General features: G+C 45.7%; 3 protein-coding genes across 10 annotated transcripts; 1 reads left to right on the plus strand and 2 right to left on the minus strand.

The window, feature by feature from the left end:
• Positions 1-82: 82 nt before the first annotated feature.
• Positions 83-2,538, plus strand: LOC108146176 (phosphoglucomutase). The gene is made up of 4 exons (XM_017272082.2): positions 83-218; positions 290-536; positions 994-2,212; positions 2,276-2,538. The coding sequence occupies exons 1-4, from the start codon at positions 141-143 to the stop codon at positions 2,412-2,414; spliced, it is 1,683 nt and encodes a 560-aa protein (XP_017127571.1). The 5' UTR covers positions 83-140; the 3' UTR covers positions 2,415-2,538.
• On the minus strand, positions 2,493-6,618 carry LOC108146175 (WASH complex subunit homolog 5). The gene is made up of 6 exons (XM_017272081.2): positions 6,302-6,618; positions 6,142-6,244; positions 4,636-6,081; positions 3,200-4,581; positions 2,770-3,141; positions 2,493-2,706 (listed from the first exon to the last, which is right to left on the minus strand). Exons 1-6 carry the CDS (start codon positions 6,421-6,423, stop codon positions 2,553-2,555), a joined length of 3,579 nt encoding a protein of 1,192 aa, XP_017127570.1. The 5' UTR covers positions 6,424-6,618; the 3' UTR covers positions 2,493-2,552.
• Positions 6,619-6,855: 237 nt separating this feature from the next.
• LOC108146148 (transcription initiation factor TFIID subunit 4) lies at positions 6,856-15,722 on the minus strand. 8 transcript variants are annotated; one of them, XM_017272005.2, is made up of 11 exons: positions 15,576-15,722; positions 14,803-15,045; positions 14,118-14,620; positions 13,035-13,196; positions 12,206-12,811; positions 10,704-11,264; positions 10,410-10,637; positions 9,120-10,007; positions 8,888-9,061; positions 8,702-8,827; positions 6,856-8,600 (listed from the first exon to the last, which is right to left on the minus strand). In XM_017272005.2, exons 3-11 carry the CDS (start codon positions 14,472-14,474, stop codon positions 8,442-8,444), a joined length of 3,261 nt encoding a protein of 1,086 aa, XP_017127494.1. In that variant the 5' UTR covers positions 14,475-14,620; positions 14,803-15,045; positions 15,576-15,722; the 3' UTR covers positions 6,856-8,441. The 8 variants fall into 8 exon arrangements, with proteins under 8 accessions (XP_017127494.1, XP_017127493.1, XP_017127495.1 ...); XM_017272004.2 differs by having other exon boundaries at positions 14,803-15,056; XM_017272006.2 differs by lacking the exon at positions 14,803-15,045.
• Between the last annotated feature and the right edge of the window lie 531 nt (positions 15,723-16,253).

Raw genomic sequence — 16,253 nt, forward strand, 5'->3', positions numbered from 1 at the left:
GTTATGGCCGAACCGCGTTGGCTTATCAGTGGGAGGCGAATTTCGCTGTACTGTGCCTGACACTCAATTTTCATCGCACGCAAACGCGGTTCATTCGTCCAGTTGGAATTCAGCCAGCAGCCGGAAAACTCCAGTGAGACATGTCGCTATCGGTGGAAACTGTAGCCACAAAGCCCTACGAGGGTCAAAAGCCAGGCACCAGTGGATTGCGCAAAAAGGTGGGGTCTGAAAAAAATTCAAAACCCCCAATTGCATCTCCTAACTTGTGAAATCTGTTTTCCAATCACAGGTAAAAGTTTTCACCCAGCCGAACTATACGGAAAACTTTGTCCAGGCCATTTTGGAGGCCAATGGAGCTGCTCTGGTGGGATCCACTCTGGTGGTCGGTGGCGATGGTCGTTTCTACTGCAAAGAGGCTGCCGAGCTGATTGTTCGTTTATCCGCCGCCAACGGAGTCTCCAAACTGCTGGTGGGTCAGAATGGCATCCTGTCCACCCCCGCCGTTTCCAGCCTGATCCGTCACAACAAGGCCTTGGGTGAGTTTCCGTCCAGGGCAGGTTACACTGTGCTCGTAAAGATTTTAAATGATAAGAAGCATCTTTACACAATCAACGGGCTGTTAAGTGACAGAGGTCCCTGGGGTCGATTATCAACTACACATTCAACCGGTTAACAGTGACTTCATTATTTCGGGCCAAAAAGTTTGAATCGGTTATGGGATTTCTAGGATTTCAGGCAAGGAAGGAATTTCAATTTATCCTTTATGTTTCTAAAAAGACTATACGATTTATTTTTAACAATTTCCAAGCACAAAGTATAAAAAAATGTTCAAATAAATAAGTTATAGCTAATTTTATATATATATTTATATAATATATATATTATATTTATGTGTTATATTATATTCATAATCTATAAAGTATTTCTATAACCATTATTATATAAAGCTTTTGTGATTATTTATTTATATTTATGTTTTACCTTATCCTTTAGGTGGCATCGTTCTGACCGCTTCCCATAATCCCGGCGGCCCCGAGAATGATTTCGGCATCAAGTTCAACTGTGAGAACGGAGGACCCGCTCCCGACGCCTTCACCAACCACATCTACAAGATCACCACCGAGATCAAGGAGTACAAGCTGGTCCGCAATCTGCAGATCGACGTCTCCAAGGTGGGCGTGACTTCCTTCGACATCGCCGGAAAGCCCTTCACCGTGGAGGTGATCGATTCGGTGGCCAACTATGTGCGTCACATGGAGGAGATCTTCGACTTTGCCAAGCTGAAGGATTTTGTGAGCGGCAAGGCCACTGGAAAGCCCCTGAAGATGCGCATTGATGCGATGAACGGAGTCACTGGCTCCTATGTGCGCGAGATCTTCCTGAATCGCCTGGGGGCAACTGAATCCTCGGTGGTCCACACTACTCCGCTGCCGGACTTCGGTGGCCTGCATCCTGACCCGAATCTGACCTACGCCAAGGATCTGGTGGACACTGTAGCCCAGGGAGACTATGACATCGGAGCCGCCTTCGATGGAGATGGTGACCGCAACATGATCATCGGCAGCAAGGCGTTTTTCGTGACCCCCAGCGATTCGCTGGCGGTGATTGCCCATTACCTGGAGGCCATCCCATATTTCCAGAAGAACGGTGTTCAGGGATTCGCCCGCAGTATGCCAACCGCTTCGGCTGTGGATTTGGTGGGCAGGAAGTTGGGCAAGGAGGTGTTCGAGGTGCCCACTGGATGGAAGTACTTCGGCAACCTCATGGACGCCGGAAGACTGTGCCTGTGCGGCGAGGAGAGCTTCGGCACCGGATCCAATCACATCCGTGAGAAGGATGGCATCTGGGCGGTTCTGGCCTGGATCTCCGTGATGCAGCACACGGGTAAGGGCATCGAGGACATCCTGAAGCAGCACTGGTCCGTGTATGGTCGCAACTACTTCACCCGCTACGATTACGAGGAGTGCGCCTCGGATCCTTGCAACGAGATGGTTTCCACCATGGAGACGACCATCACTGCCCCGGAATTTGTCGGCAAGAGCTTCTCCAGCGGCGGAAAAACCTACAAGGTCAAGGAGGCGGACAACTTCAGCTACACGGATCCGGTCGACAAGTCGGTGGCCACGAAACAGGGTCTGCGCATCGTCTTCGAGGACGGCAGTCGCATTGTTGTGCGTCTCAGTGGAACTGGCAGCTCTGGAGCCACCGTGCGGTGAGTTACAATGGGATTGAACCAAATTATGGCTTGAAATAATCTATGAATAATCTTCTTCAGCTTGTACATTGATTCTTATGAGAGGGAGAACGTGTTGGGTCAGGCCAGCGTGATGCTGAAACCTTTGATCGACATCGCCCTGGAGATCTCTCAGCTGCCCAAGTTCACCGGACGCAATGCTCCCACCGTCATCACGTAAGGAGTTCCTGCCTGGAAAGGATCACCTGAGATTACCAACCCATCCAACTATAATCTCCACTTGTACCTCAGCGAGGCATTTCCTTGTTAAGTTTTCGGATTTATTAAAGTTTGTGTAGCCCAAACCGATGGTCAGTCCTCATTTGAGTGGTGTGGATAGGTACTCGTACTCGCTGAGTATCATGTTGGGAATGCGCTGCTCCAGTACTCTCAGCGGCAGACGAGCAATGCGTATGAAAGCTAGCAGGAAGTGGAGGGTGGTGACCACTTCGGGACCCAGCACTTCCTTGTCCCTAAAAAAAGATTACATATACTTTCTGTAGGAGTTCATGAGATCACGTAAAAAGCACACTCACAATAACTGACCCTCCGATACCGTCACCACATACTGACTCATGTAGGATATGTACAACATCTTGACGTTTTTGTGGTACTGTTGCAGAATCGTTAGTAGACCCACAATGAAAGGCACATTATCGATGTTATCTTTGGCTGTTTTTGGCAACAGACAATCGGTATTCGTGGAGTGTTGCAGGCGACCCAAATGGGCGATGGTGAAGAGAAACATAAACAGCGACATGTTGTGAGTGTTCTTGGTGACGAGGAAGACCTGCTCCAGGGGCTCAAAGTTGCCCGTATAGAGGAGGGTTTCCTGCAGTTCGGTAAGCATAGCAACGCCCTGCTCATCGCAGAGATCCTTGCTCAAGGAGAGTTCCAATAAAAGAGCCCTGCAGTGAACAACATAAAATGGTAAACTTTAAATTAAATTACTACAATTTTACTCACTTGTTTAGAGTATCAGCCGTGTTTTCCAGCAGTTTGGCATCACACTTGCTGCTAAAGCTTAGCTCTCCGGCGATCTCCCGGCGCAGTAGCTGCTTCTGGCCGATGGATAGCACCCAATCCAGGAGCGTGGGCCACACCTTTAGCCATCGTTGGGTGTAGGCTTGATAATACTTCAACGGCTGCTTGGCCACCTCGGGTGATGGAAAATCCCGCGCCTCCAGTTCGCGAGTTAGACTGGCTAATGCGTCCACCCACATGCGATCCGAAATGAGGTTTCGTTGGAGCCTTTCCAAGTTGCGCTTCAACTCATCCGCCAACATATGCGCATAGAGGCGCTCCAGACCCACCATTCCTGCCGGAGCCAAAGCTTCTCGTAGTATTCCAAAGAATCCAGAACCGGCGAGGACTTCCTGGTGTGGAGCTTTCTTCTCATACCAGGTGCTCTTGTGATCCAGAAAAATGGTCGCTTTGGCATCCGTGCAGCGCAGGATCTCGTGAGCTAGGCGGCCAATAAAGTTGTTTGAAGGATCTCCCACTAGCGGTGGAAAGTTGGGAATGGGAATGATCTGACTTTGGTGCTCCGATTGAAATTCCTGAATTTTTTTGCGCAGAAAGCTGTTGCACTCCTTCTCTACGTTGTAGTTGATGATGCGCTGGGATTCCTCTAGCAGAATACGAAGTCCCTGAACCCTCAAATAGTCTTCAATATATTCGAAGGATCTGCGATATCCTTCGATGGTTTTGGCCAATGCTTGCAGTTTCTGCTGGAGGAGCTGCACAGGAGTTTTGCCTTTCTCGGGTGTAAAAATCAGGCCCAGATTGTAGGCATTGGCCAGGTGATTCACCAGCTCCTTGCGTATCCCATCCTCCAGTAGTTGCTTGGGATCTAGTTCGATAACTCCCACTAGAGTCGTTTTCATCATGAGTATTCCTTTAGTGAAAACGGCAATGGAATTGGTTAGTTGTGCCACCTTGGCGCGCTCCTCAAACTGGGCGTAATCCTTGAGACGCTCCTTTTCCACTCGAGTGGGAAACTCCTTGATCACGTTTGTCAGCAGATAGATGATCCTGGCCAGAATGCTAAACATGGTCTCTGGAACGATTTGCAGAACGCGTCGCAGGAAGTTGGCAAGCTCTGTGCTGTAGTAGTTTGACACGGAGGCCAGATCCTCGCTCCTGGCCTGATTGATCCGCATCAGCGGCACCTCCAGGGTGCTGGCCAGCTTGAGGAACACCGCCCGGATACCGATAACCGCCTGCGGCTGTCGCTTGATATGCTCCTGCATGAGGGGCGTGAAATCGCGCTGCAGAAGGTGCCAGGCGTAGCTGAAATCGGTGATCATCTGGATGTGGATTTCGATATCTTCTTTCAGGTTGATTAACTGGGAATAGTTTAAGTGGTTTTATATCACTGAAATTATGTCAATTGATCTTACCTGCGCCATCCGATTGAGCATGTCCCGTGTCTCCTGCAGCTGTTGCTTAACCAGCATGTTGGAATGCAGATTGTGATACTCCTGCACCTCGTCCAAAGCCTGCATCACCTGGATGATCAGCCTTCCCGACTTTTGGGGCCTGCTCAACTCCAGTTTCTGAAGACGTCCTGCCACTTCGCCAAACCACTGCTGCAACTGGGGATTCTGCTCGATCTTGGTCAAAGGTCTGGAGCCGGCAAAGGCTTCACTCAACTCCTTCAGTCTCTGCATGGCCTCCTCCCTGCTCTTCGTCCAACGCTCTTCTCTGGTCTGCTGAATCTCCGTCAGGAACTCTCTTACACTCAGTTCCATTTGGCTGCAGTTGAGCAGCAGTTGGTATAACGTATTCCGATCGAACTGAAGTTCCAGGAGCACCTTTTGATGAACTTGTCCCGGTTGAGTGGCTGTGTGAGTGAAGACGAACACCTCCTTTGAGGTGTGAAGGCAAAACCAGCGGAGCAGGACATTCGACTGCCGCATCATCAGTATGATCTTGTTGGCATGCTCCAAGACAAAGTCATCGCTCAGTACGCCCTCGCGAACGATCTCCTGGGTCTTTTGCAGAATCTTGCCCAACTGCTCCTTTTGCTGCTGACACAGAGGTTTTATCGCAGTCGGATTTATCACATTTTCAATTGCAGATCGAGCAGCTTTGAAATCCTGCCAGGCATCCACCAGATTCACAGTGATGCCCATGTACAGGGATATAGTCCAGTTGTCGCAGAAGAACTTGTCCACAATCTCACGCATCTGGGAGCCTTGGGAGTGGAGAACTTTTGGACAGAAGTACAAACACACATACAACATGGCAGCTTGAGTGGACAAGGCCGTGGATCGGTGAGCAGGATGTGGGTACAGGGTCAGCTGGTTGTATATATCATCGCACCGGAGACGGGCCACCACCAGATCCACAAAGTTCTCATCGAAACGGAAACGCGAGAAGTAGGCCTCCGGATATCTGGGAACTACCAGGCTGGCAGCTGCAGCCGCTGCCTGTTTGCCACCCAAACTGAGAGCTTTTGTTGCCTCCGAGGGATGTGTATAGCCCGTGGATCGAAGGAGCAGGCAGACATCGTGGATGTTGCTCTCATCTCCGCTGGGCGTGGCATCTCCTCCACTATAGCGATAGTAGGCAATCAACAGGCGTTCCCTCACATCTCCCGGTAAATGGAAGTCGAGGAGAAGGAGGATCACACCAAATAGGTAAAGGGATTCGCAGAGCAATTGCCGGCCCTCCTCCTCCTGGAGAACCGTCTCCAGTGTCTGCTGGATATAGTAGCCACTGTTCAGCTCCTCGATGTATTGGTGCAGATCGGATGCATAGTGGTGTATGCTCTGGAAGGCCAGGTAAAACCGGGTGATCAGCGGAAGCTGGGCTCGCACCTCGTCATCTAGTTCGGTCAGTTCCTGGAGGAGATCAGGGGGTTTTTATTCCTTGCCTAATCAATTATAACCAATTCCCATTACCGGACTCTGTTCGATCTTCTTCTCGTGATCCTCGGCCACTTTGAAGTAGCTGAAATCCAGAATAACCTCGCCATATTTCGCCTTATCTGCTTTGGACTCCAATCTGCAAGGGCGAATGCCACACATTAATCATCGTTTGAAAGTATTCAATTTATATTACCTATAAATACTGGGTACGTAGTCCTTGAGGCGCAAAATCTCTGCTATTATAGAATTTCCAACCGATACAATATTCAGCAGATTCTGGCCACAGGCATTATTTTCATCCAGAAACTCAGTCATTTTGTAGGGCAAAAAACATGTTCTTATTTTTAGGGATGGCAATAGCTGTCACTCTGAAGTGCATCAATTTTCTCGAGATATATATATAATTATTCATCTACGGTGTTTTATTAACGTTGAATTACTCCATGAATATGAATATTTTGATTTGTTTTCCTTTTTTTTGCAATTAGTCCTATATTTGTCAATTAGTGTGAACGTGTTTTATTATTACAAAAAATACTAACTTAAATCGGGTCATACTAAAGTGATTGCATGGGGCTGTCGAGCAATTTTCGATTTTTGGCGCCAAAATTCAAATCGAGTGTGGTTTTAATATTTTAAAATCTATTTTTACCGACTCCAAATTATAAAACAATCAAATCATTGAATTAAAAATAATAAAAGTATCCAAAAGAAATATTAAAAAAGTAATGGCCAATTCGTTAAGTATTTCTGGTTGAATCCAAATGTAAATTTGGTTCTGTTTATTTTGTGTTAGATTTTCATTCTATGGGGGGGCTACACAAAATTTCAGTAAGATTAATTAACATAATAAATGAATATAAAAATATCAATAAAATTAATTAATTCATCTACATAAAATTTAATGATTTAACTAGCTAATTAACTGAGATACCGTTACAAACTCCATCTGTCATAAAATAATAATAAGTATAAGAAAACACTGCGCACTTAAATAAACTCTACATTTTTCCCACTAATAATTTCCCGTGCTCAGTTGAAGTTTTCTGAATTTTTTCTTTTATTTTTTTTTTGCTTAAATGTTAAAACATAATAGTAATATATTTATATTCAGTTATATGCCTACCAAACTATGCGCTGTGTTTACGGTTGCGTTTGCCTGCTTTTTGTTTATCATATTATTTGAATGTACACACAAAGAATTTGTTTAGAATTGTTCCTTTTTGCTTATTTTTACTGAATTACATCAATTGTTGTCAATTTGTATGTTATATCATAATAATTTTTTTTTTGGGATTGTATATTACAAGATTTATCTGGCTAATTGTATAAAATTTGTCTATTTTGTGTGTAGGCCGGGTTGGATTGGGGGCGTTTGGGAATTCGGGGAACCGTGTTTCTTAATGTGTGTGTTAAGATGTTTGCGCTCGCGGCCCACAATTTCCTAGCCATCGAGAATTCGTTAATTACGTTTGCTTTTACCTAGTTATCTATTAGAAAAATCGTAACCTAGCATGTATTTACAATTTGTTGGGTTTGTTGTGGTCTTGCCTAACGATTGGTTTTCCGTTTATACATTAAAGGTAATTAAAAATTACATTGTTTTGTTTAAACAACTAAAACTAATTCAATGTATGCTTTAAATGGATATTTTTCGCTTCTTTATTTGATGTGTTTTATTTTGTTTTAGCTGTTGCTGAACTTCTTTCGATTTTTAGGTTTTTAAAACCCTTTTATCTGCAATTCGGTTTCGATTTCTCTTGTTCTCGCGCGCGCGCTCACTTTCTTTTGACTTATTATCTAGGAATTATGCTTCGTTTTCGTTTAACAAACTAAGCTAAGTAATTAAATATTAATATTTATGTTTATATCGTTTAGATAAGGCCGTCAATGCAGTTGATGCAAACATTATGTTACAAATTACAAATCAAACGCCCGCTGACTGCGCGTTCTCTTTACTTTTATATTCCTCTCTCTATTATTTAATTCTCTTCGTTTACTTTACGTTACTCTGGTATTGTTTTTTGTTTTTGGATTGGTTTGGTTTAAGTTTTACAGACAATTTATTGGAAAAAATAAACGAGCTTTAAATTAGGCTTAAAATCAAATACGATTAGAATTTAGGATTTAAGTATGTAAATATAAAAATTAAATAGGGGCGCCTTACTAAAAAGAAACAACAACAGGGGTAGACGCGACGCAGTTAAATTTGAGGCTAAATAATATTGCAAATGGATGAAATCGTAAAGCTGGAAACACAACGACGACGACAGTCCACGGAGTAGGAGGATCAGCGAGGAGAAGACGGTGCGAATGATGGGCAACAGCAGCGATCACTTGAGGTATGTCTTGAATAGCACGGAGCTGCGACAGAACTCGCGCTCCTGCTCCATGTAGAATAGCATGTCGCGCAGGTTCACGCGCTTGATGCGCGGCCGTAACGTCGTTGGCGCTGATCCCGAACTGCTCAGCACTCCGCCGCCACTGGAACCCTAGTTGTTTGGGATAATACAACTTAATTAGTAATCATTCCGGGATTAAAATAGACCTATATCCTAGCCACTATCTTAACAAAGGATTTCATTGTACATACCACTCCCGCACTGATCGCTTCGCCGTCGAGCTTCAGCTTTTTCCGGGGACCAATCGCCTGTAACGCCGTCAGATTGGCATCTCGCTGGCGCAACTCCTCCATCTCGGCGCGCTGCATCTCCTTGGCCTAGACGATAAGAGAAAGACTTAAGCAAATGGCTTGGGGGAAAGGCGATTGCGCTCCTACCCTCGCCTTCATCTTGGCCTGCTCGGGATCCTCTACTCGCGACCGTGACTTGGCCGCCCGCAGCAGCATCTCCCGCTCCAGCTCCTCGTGTCGCTTCTGCTCGGCCTTGTCCAGCTCCTCCAGGAACTTGATCTGACCGCGCACATCCTTGGCGGGCTCATAGCGTGGATCCAACTGTTTGAATTAGCGTATTAACATGGGTTTCCATTTAACAAAATAGGATTAAACCCACCTTGATAACATCAATGCGGTGCTCCGCTATCACAGCCAACTTCTCAACAATGTTCTTCAGTCGCTCCTGGCATGCGTGCGATATCAGAACGGCCACATCTTGCGACGGCTCATCCAATCCGGCTTCCGACGTTATAGCCCGTATCCGGGCTTGCAGGGCGGGAAGATTGAGAAACACCTCATCCTTGCAGGAACGAATCTGCGTGCCGATGTTTTCCGTGCAGCCCAGGATCCGCTGCGACTCCTCCGCCAGATTGACGCCGCCCATGGCGGCCACATCGTTGATATCATCGTCGCCGTACATCGACGAGGACATGGAGCTCTGCTGGAAAAACGAGTTGGCCGCCGCTGCTGCCGCTCCACTCGTGCTGTTCAACTTGGCGTCCATTTCCATTGCGTCGCGTTTCTTTTTGCCCAGCGTCTTGTTGATCACTGGCGGTGGCCGCGGCATCGTCTTGGCTCCAATCGGTGTGAGCGACGCGCTGATGAGCGGCGTATGCAGAGACGGCGCCTTAATATCCACCAGCTTCGCTTCAAAGTGATTGTTGTTGTGGTTCAGCGAGTTTTGCATCTGCTCACGTGCCCGCAGTGCCTCAGGCGGAAGGTGGACCGTGGGCAACGACGGTATCGGCAGCGATGTGGTCGAGGCGGAGTTCAGAGTTGACAAAACGGACAGCGTGGGCGTCGGCGGCGGTCCGCCAGAGATGGCGGCCAGCGAGGGCGGGTGCAGGCTGGGCGTAATCGCTTTGATCTGCGTCTGGCCCACCTTGACGGCAGTGAGTTTGTTCGCGGTGGGCACACTGTTTGGTGGCCGGGTGGTGGCCCGGATCTGCACCGATCCCGGGCGCTGCAGGTGCGCATTATGCGGTCCACGAATTTGCACAATATTCTGTGGGTAAAAGTAAGTTACATATTTATTTTTGTATCAATACCCAATAACAAACAGCATATGTTTCCTGACATAACTAACTAGTGCGGAAATCTGGGAGATATGGTAACTGATAAGAGACTCGAAGTGGGACAAATTAAGATTGATTTCCATGTTACTCACTAAATAAAATTGTTGATTGTTCAATTCAAAAGATAACGAATTTTTAGAATCCATTACATTAATTAAAATGTTATGACTGTGTAATATTATTATTTCTAAGTCGTGGGGACTTCCCGTAAACAAAGTGGAACAACTGATAAGGGTGTACTCATGTTTTGAATGTTTTGTATTAAAATTGTAATGGCTTTACTGTATGTTTACTCAAGCAATTTGTTGAAAATGGCTCAGATTTAGACTTACCGCCTGTCCTGGCACCTGTAACGAGGATATCTGGGTGCGAATTCCTCCCGTGTTAATGAGACGCGGTGCCGTGGGCAGCCGAATATTGGGCGGCTGCTTGGATATCGTCGTATGGCCAATGGTGGGTCGCGGCGTGCCCAAGGCATTCGGCGTTATCATGCGCACTTGCGTTTGTCCAATGGTCGTTGTCTGGCTGGGACCGATTGGACGGATTTGCGCTTGTATTTTCTATAACAAATTGAAGAATATAATTTAAAATAAGGCATAAATTGTTCCAAATATTATTTGACTTACAGGCAGCTGTTGAGAGAGTCCGGCCAGACCGAGCACATGCTGCGGCGGCGGTTTGATGCCTTCAATTACCAGCTCCTTGGTGAAGAGCGCTTGCCGGAGCAGCGGCAAACTCTTCTTGAGGAATCCAATCAGACACGGCTGTGGGCTGGCGTTGAGCAAGCGCTCCAGGCGGTCACAAAACTCCTCCGGCTCCACATTCGCATTGACCAGCTCCTGGATGAGGGTGCGCACATTCTTCTCCACCGGCTTCGGTTCCCGTGTCGACAATTCGATTAAATTGGCTAGAAACTTGCGACACTTTTCTTTGGTATTGCCTTGCTGCGTCGTCGTTGCTGCCGTCGTGCTGCTCACCGCCGTCGAAACTGTACTCGCGGAGCTCACGTTGTTCACTTGCTGCTGGGACTGCTGGGCCGGTATCGTTTGGATTTGGGTAATCTGCGGTAGGTGCGGCGCCTGCGAATTCAATTGCGTCAGGTGCGGCGGCTGCGATGAGTTCGCATAGCCACTGCTGGCCACAGAATTGACAATAATGTTGCTGGTGGCGGTCGTGTTGGTCATAGACTGCGGCGGAAAATAATGATTTGGTTAATAAAGTGTTTGGACAAAGTATAAGCAAATATGAAAGTGCAAAATTAGACTAAAAAGCGTTAGAATAATTATTTAAAATATTGTATAGAAGAATAAACATGATAATGGTTCTTTTTTTTTCTTGATGGGCAGGTTCTAGGGTCCTGGTCTCCAAATATGTGTGCAGGGGAAAGTGCTATGGCTGGGGCATGGATAATGAGATGAACTGCATAAGAAGTTACACTTAAATGTCTTTCTCTTAAATGCAATTTAAGTACAAGTTAAGCAATCATGAAGAGTTTAAGTTTAAAAAAAATTGATTCATGTCTATATTAATTACTTTAGTAAACAAAATCTCTTAAGAAAAATTAAACTCATAGTTTGTTGAAAATCTTTTAAATAATCATATACAACTTTGTTTGAACTATGGTGAATTACTGAGAACTAGTTAATTAGTAAGCATCGGCTTTGAAGATCTAGTGGATTTCGGTTTAAGAAGCATTTGTTTGGGGAGGGATTTCTCAAGGAATGAAACAACAGCCCAGCACACATCGTTGGTCGGGGCAGCCCGATAGCCAGATCTATAACATGTTGATTGGCCCAGAACAGCAACTCGTGGACAGCGCATAACTAAATCGAATCGAAATAAGGAGTATCGAAAGTACACAGACAGTTACACAACGCAGCATGCATTACATTTACATATATATATATTATATATGCAATAATATATAAGAGTATTCTGGATAAATAAAAATTAAATGTCCGCGTGTGACGAACCAAAACGTAACTGAAGCGAAGGCGTAGTTATATATATATATATATATAAATAAGAAGATCAAATCCAAATGCATAACAGACAAAGGAGAACAGAGGAGAGAAGAGCAAAAAAAAAAAAAAAGATTGAGGATTATATCCTGCTGGCTTCTCTTTACGTTTTGCTTGATCTTTATGGTGGCTGCCACATTGGCGGCTGCTGCTGCTGCGGCAGCCGCAGCGGATGCCTGTTGCTGTTTATGTTGCTGTTGGGCCTTGAGATGTTGCTGCTGCTGGAGCTTCTGTTGCTGCTGCTGTTGCTGGTTAGTAGCGGGTTTGTTGTTGTTGTTGTTGTTGGTAGTGGTGGTGGTGTTGGTGGTGGTGGTGGCATTGATAATACTATTATTATTATTATTGCTGGATGGGACTGTGGATGAAGTACGGACAATCGTTTTGCGCAGTGCAATGCTAGTGCTGGCGGTAGTGCTGGTTGTTTGTTGCGATTGCTGCTGTTGCGATTGCTGCTGTTGTTGTTGCTGCTGATGTTGTTGTTGTTGTTGTTGGTATCTACTTACAGCTGCAGCCGGCACAGTTTGCAGACGGATCTGTGTGGTTGTAGGATGGTTTGTGGTGCTTGTGGTGTTGCTGTTATTGCTGGTGTTGGTTATAGTCTGTGTCACCGTCGGCGGACCCGTCGTCGTGCCCACGCGCAACAGCTGGAATCCGTTATCCGTCTTGACCAGCAATGCCGGGGTCTGACCCGTATTAAGTGTGCTTAAAGTTATCTAAAAGTAGAGAGAGAAGACAGAGAGACTCGGTTTTCATCTGCTGGACCATGGTGTGTATGGTGTATATGGTGTATATGGTGTATATGGTGTGTGTGAATGGTGGGCTGTGCACATGCGCGTGTGTGAGGAGTGCGGTTGGGTTAGGGAGCTCTGTGAGTTAGTAGAGAAGAACCCACCACAACAACCATAGCAATAGCTTCACTATATCCTTCATACTCACCGATGGACTCTGCGGTCTCACGCCCCCCATGTGGGAGTTGATCACCACACGACTGAGCGGGTTGGTGGGCACATTCTTCTGCTGCTGCTGCGACGGCGTCTGGTGGCGCATGCCCACCACCACGCCCGCCGGCAACATTGAGTTCAGCAGCGGTTGACCAGCCTGCGAAGGACACAACATTGTCATTAGTTAATCAATCGATCGCTGGCTTATCTCATCACACATTTCAAAGTCTATTTCGGGCAGAGGAAGCATTGAGAGGGGTTGCGGGATTTTAAGTTGGCCTACAGCATGCAGCAGTTGGCGTTTATCACGGAGGACCCCAAATAAAGTGGGCTTAAGTTGTTTTACCGATTCTTTTTGTGCTGACCAAATTTGAAGGCGTGTGATCTACTATTTGTTCTATGTAAAGCAGGCATTGAAAGCAAAAGTTCTACAAACATAAGGGTTTGGATCTGGTTGTGTAAAATAGGCTAAGATATGGGCTTGTGCTTGAGATTGTTGGGAAAAATGATTTGATGAGGGGATTGGTCTTTTGGATTTTTTTTTTTGGAGTTGGGCGAGTTTTAAATGCTAATAATAGACAACAATTGGAACATAAAGAATTAAGAGGTAATGAATTGGGCGGGGAAAAGATAAGGATTATGGGGCTTTTCAAAATGTCAATTTAAAGATAGAATTATTAACTTAAATACATTTAATTCTTTATTTTCTTTAAAAAGTTGTAAAAATTTTGAACTGATTTTAGCTTGTGTCATATAGATAAAGAAAGAGTAATAGATTTTAGAAAACTAGGAATATGAATAAGAAATTTGCCTGGATTAAGGGACTTTTGTGAGGGTGTGGAAATAATGATTGGTTTTTACGCCATTTGGCCATGGGTATGGGATTTTCAGACAGCAGAGATAGCCACAGACGTAAGCGTAGTAAAAGTTACAACCAAAGTGTGTGCGGCCACTACTATCCGATTCGAGCGAGGAGTTGAGGAAGTTTCGGATTAGGATCAGAATTGGACGAGTGATACGACTTGGCCGACTTGCGATCGCCTAGCGCCCGAAGTGGGTTTAGCTTTAATGTGGATACCTGATTTATGGTCTTGGTCATGGTTACGATTCCTGCTGGTGCACTTGAGACTAGACCCGCCGGCAGGGTGACAGCATGGTGGTTGGATTTAATAACTAGGGTTTGTGTTTGGGTGGCACCTACGGATTGCGTCTGCTGCTGCTGTTGCGTCTGCTGCTGCTGGACATGGTGGACCTGCTGCAGACCCTGATGCTGACCACCGATCCCCGCCTGGATGGTCTTGATGGTGGTGGTGTTGGGCAGCTGGGCCGTGGATATTACGGCTCCAGGATTGCCGGCTATGTTGATGGTGCCATTGGGCAGCGGCTGGCTGGTGAAGGTGATGCGGTTGCCGGCAGCTGTCTGGCTGGTGTTCATCGTGCTGTGTGGTGTTTATGTTTGGCGAGTGTGTGTGTCCTTGACTTCTGTGTGTGATCCCGTTCCGATCAACTAGTGTCACACATCCTGTGCTGGCGAATCACACGGAACTCGATCTGTTGCATGCTGTGCACTCCAGAGGCGAACTGGAAGGCAAGGGGAGTCGCTTTTAGTATTTATACGAGGATCGGAGAACGGGCGGTGGAACAGGTAGGCGGGGGGACTGGACTGCAGCAGCTACCTGTCTCCCGGCTACCTGGTGACTATAAACCAGATGCAGTTGAACACCTGGACGCGGCGGAACACACAGGTAAGCTCGCGCATTCACCTTGGCCAAAAAAGCGGGTGCTCCGCTGACTTAGTGCTGCGCTGGCTCACTCGCACTCTCACTCTCGCCTTTCTCCTGGCGCATCCGTTGCCGTCGTCGCGTGTGGTGTGTGTTATCTCGCTAATTCGCTGCCTTTTGTTTGCCTTCAAAGGCTTTTCTTTTTACACTTTTTCGATCGGCGGTTTTTCCTGCGCACACACACACACGCGCGCGCTCGCACGAAATGATTGTTGATGTTGAGCACTGGAAGAATGCTTTATTTTGATTATTTTGATGTACAAAAAATTTGGCAGCGACGGTGCCAGAACGCCGCCATTTTCACGAATGCGCGTGCAAAGCGAAAATCGAGGGAGGCAGGCGTTGCCAGATGGCGGGCGAAAAACACGTAACCGGCGATCTGGCAAGGTTCAATGTTTATGCGGGAGGGTGTTCACAATCTTCGCTTATACACTATGAATAATATATTTATTTAATAGCAGTTGTTAAACACTTAATATTTTATAAATTTGAACTTGGAAAAATCCTCATTTCTTTTGATTGTGTGGGTTACTTGAATATAAAAAATAACACAAAAAAAACCCCAGTTGCAACTTTTACATGTCTCCAGTGGCAATATGGAGCATCGTGCCAGTTGTAGTATTAGTAATTTCCATTTTTTGGCCAGCGGGTGGTGGCATATACCACGTCTGTGTGCGTGCGTGTGTGTGTATCAGTTTTGTACAGCCTGCAACAATTTTTCAGCAATTTTTGGGCACTGCGGCCAGTGCACTCACTTCAATTCATTTTGCGTTTAAACTCGGTGCACTAAAGCGCATTTTTAACGATTTCCCGTTGCGTTTCTCTGGATTTTGCCGAAAACCGAGTAAATATTGTTGACGAGCGCCGAGGTTAGAGGTGGAGAAACATCGATGCCAACGTCGATGACATCGATGTTTTTCCTGCAACCATCGATTTTTTTCACGGAAACCATGCAAGTACCGATAGCAAGAGACGTCTCACTACACATCTCGAACGTAAACAAAGAAAAATAATTAAACAAAAAATGGAAGGGCTGGTATTGGGGGTACTAAAAACGTTATTACTACAAATCCATAACTTTTAATACTTCTTGTTCCATTTCAGTCACTTTAACAAATCAAAAAGACTTGTTTTTTATATTCATTGTTTAAAATCTTGTTATTTTTCTCTAAGTAGTCACTCATAGTCTACATAGCGTCAATGAGCTTACTATATATATATATATACATATATGTTGTTGTGTTAATCAACATAGTTTAAGTTAAATATAAAATATATTTTATAAAATCGAAGGGTTAAAACTTTTCAATCTTTCATTTGTCTGGCAGCACGAAACGGTTGGTGTATCTGATAACACGAAAGGTTGAAGTACGTGGCTTGATAAATATAATGAAATACCTATCGATGCCTTGTGGTATTTTAATTCAGATTTT

This window comes from Drosophila elegans, unplaced genomic scaffold, assembly GCF_018152505.1.
Source record: "Drosophila elegans isolate 14027-0461.03 unplaced genomic scaffold, ASM1815250v1 contig_208, whole genome shotgun sequence".
Classification (NCBI taxonomy): Eukaryota; Metazoa; Arthropoda; class Insecta; order Diptera; family Drosophilidae; genus Drosophila; species Drosophila elegans.

Bases quoted from the DNA above. Each gene is read 5' to 3' on its own strand.
- LOC108146175 (XM_017272081.2), bottom strand. From the start codon at position 6,423: ATGACTGAGTTTCTGGATGAAAATAATGCCTGTGGCCAGAATCTGCTG. The intron at 3,142-3,199 runs GTGAGTAAAATT...TGTTCACTGCAG, and splicing joins ACGGCTGATACTCTAAACAA to GGCTCTTTTATTGGAACTCT. The intron at 2,707-2,769 runs GTGAGTGTGCTT...ATCTTTTTTTAG, and splicing joins GTATCGGAGGGTCAGTTATT to GGACAAGGAAGTGCTGGGTC.
- LOC108146148 (XM_017272006.2), bottom strand. From the start codon at position 14,474: ATGAACACCAGCCAGACAGCTGCCGGCAACCGCATCACCTTCACCAGC. The intron at 11,265-12,205 runs GTAAAGAGAAGC...TTTCCGCCGCAG, and splicing joins CCATAAAGATCAAGCAAAAC to TCTATGACCAACACGACCGC. The intron at 10,638-10,703 runs GTAAGTCAAATA...AATTTGTTATAG, and splicing joins GACTCTCTCAACAGCTGCCT to AAAATACAAGCGCAAATCCG.
- LOC108146176 (XM_017272082.2), top strand. From the start codon at position 141: ATGTCGCTATCGGTGGAAACTGTAGCCACAAAGCCCTACGAGGGTCAA. The intron at 219-289 runs GTGGGGTCTGAA...TTCCAATCACAG, and splicing joins CCAGTGGATTGCGCAAAAAG to GTAAAAGTTTTCACCCAGCC. The intron at 2,213-2,275 runs GTGAGTTACAAT...AATCTTCTTCAG, and splicing joins AGCTCTGGAGCCACCGTGCG to CTTGTACATTGATTCTTATG.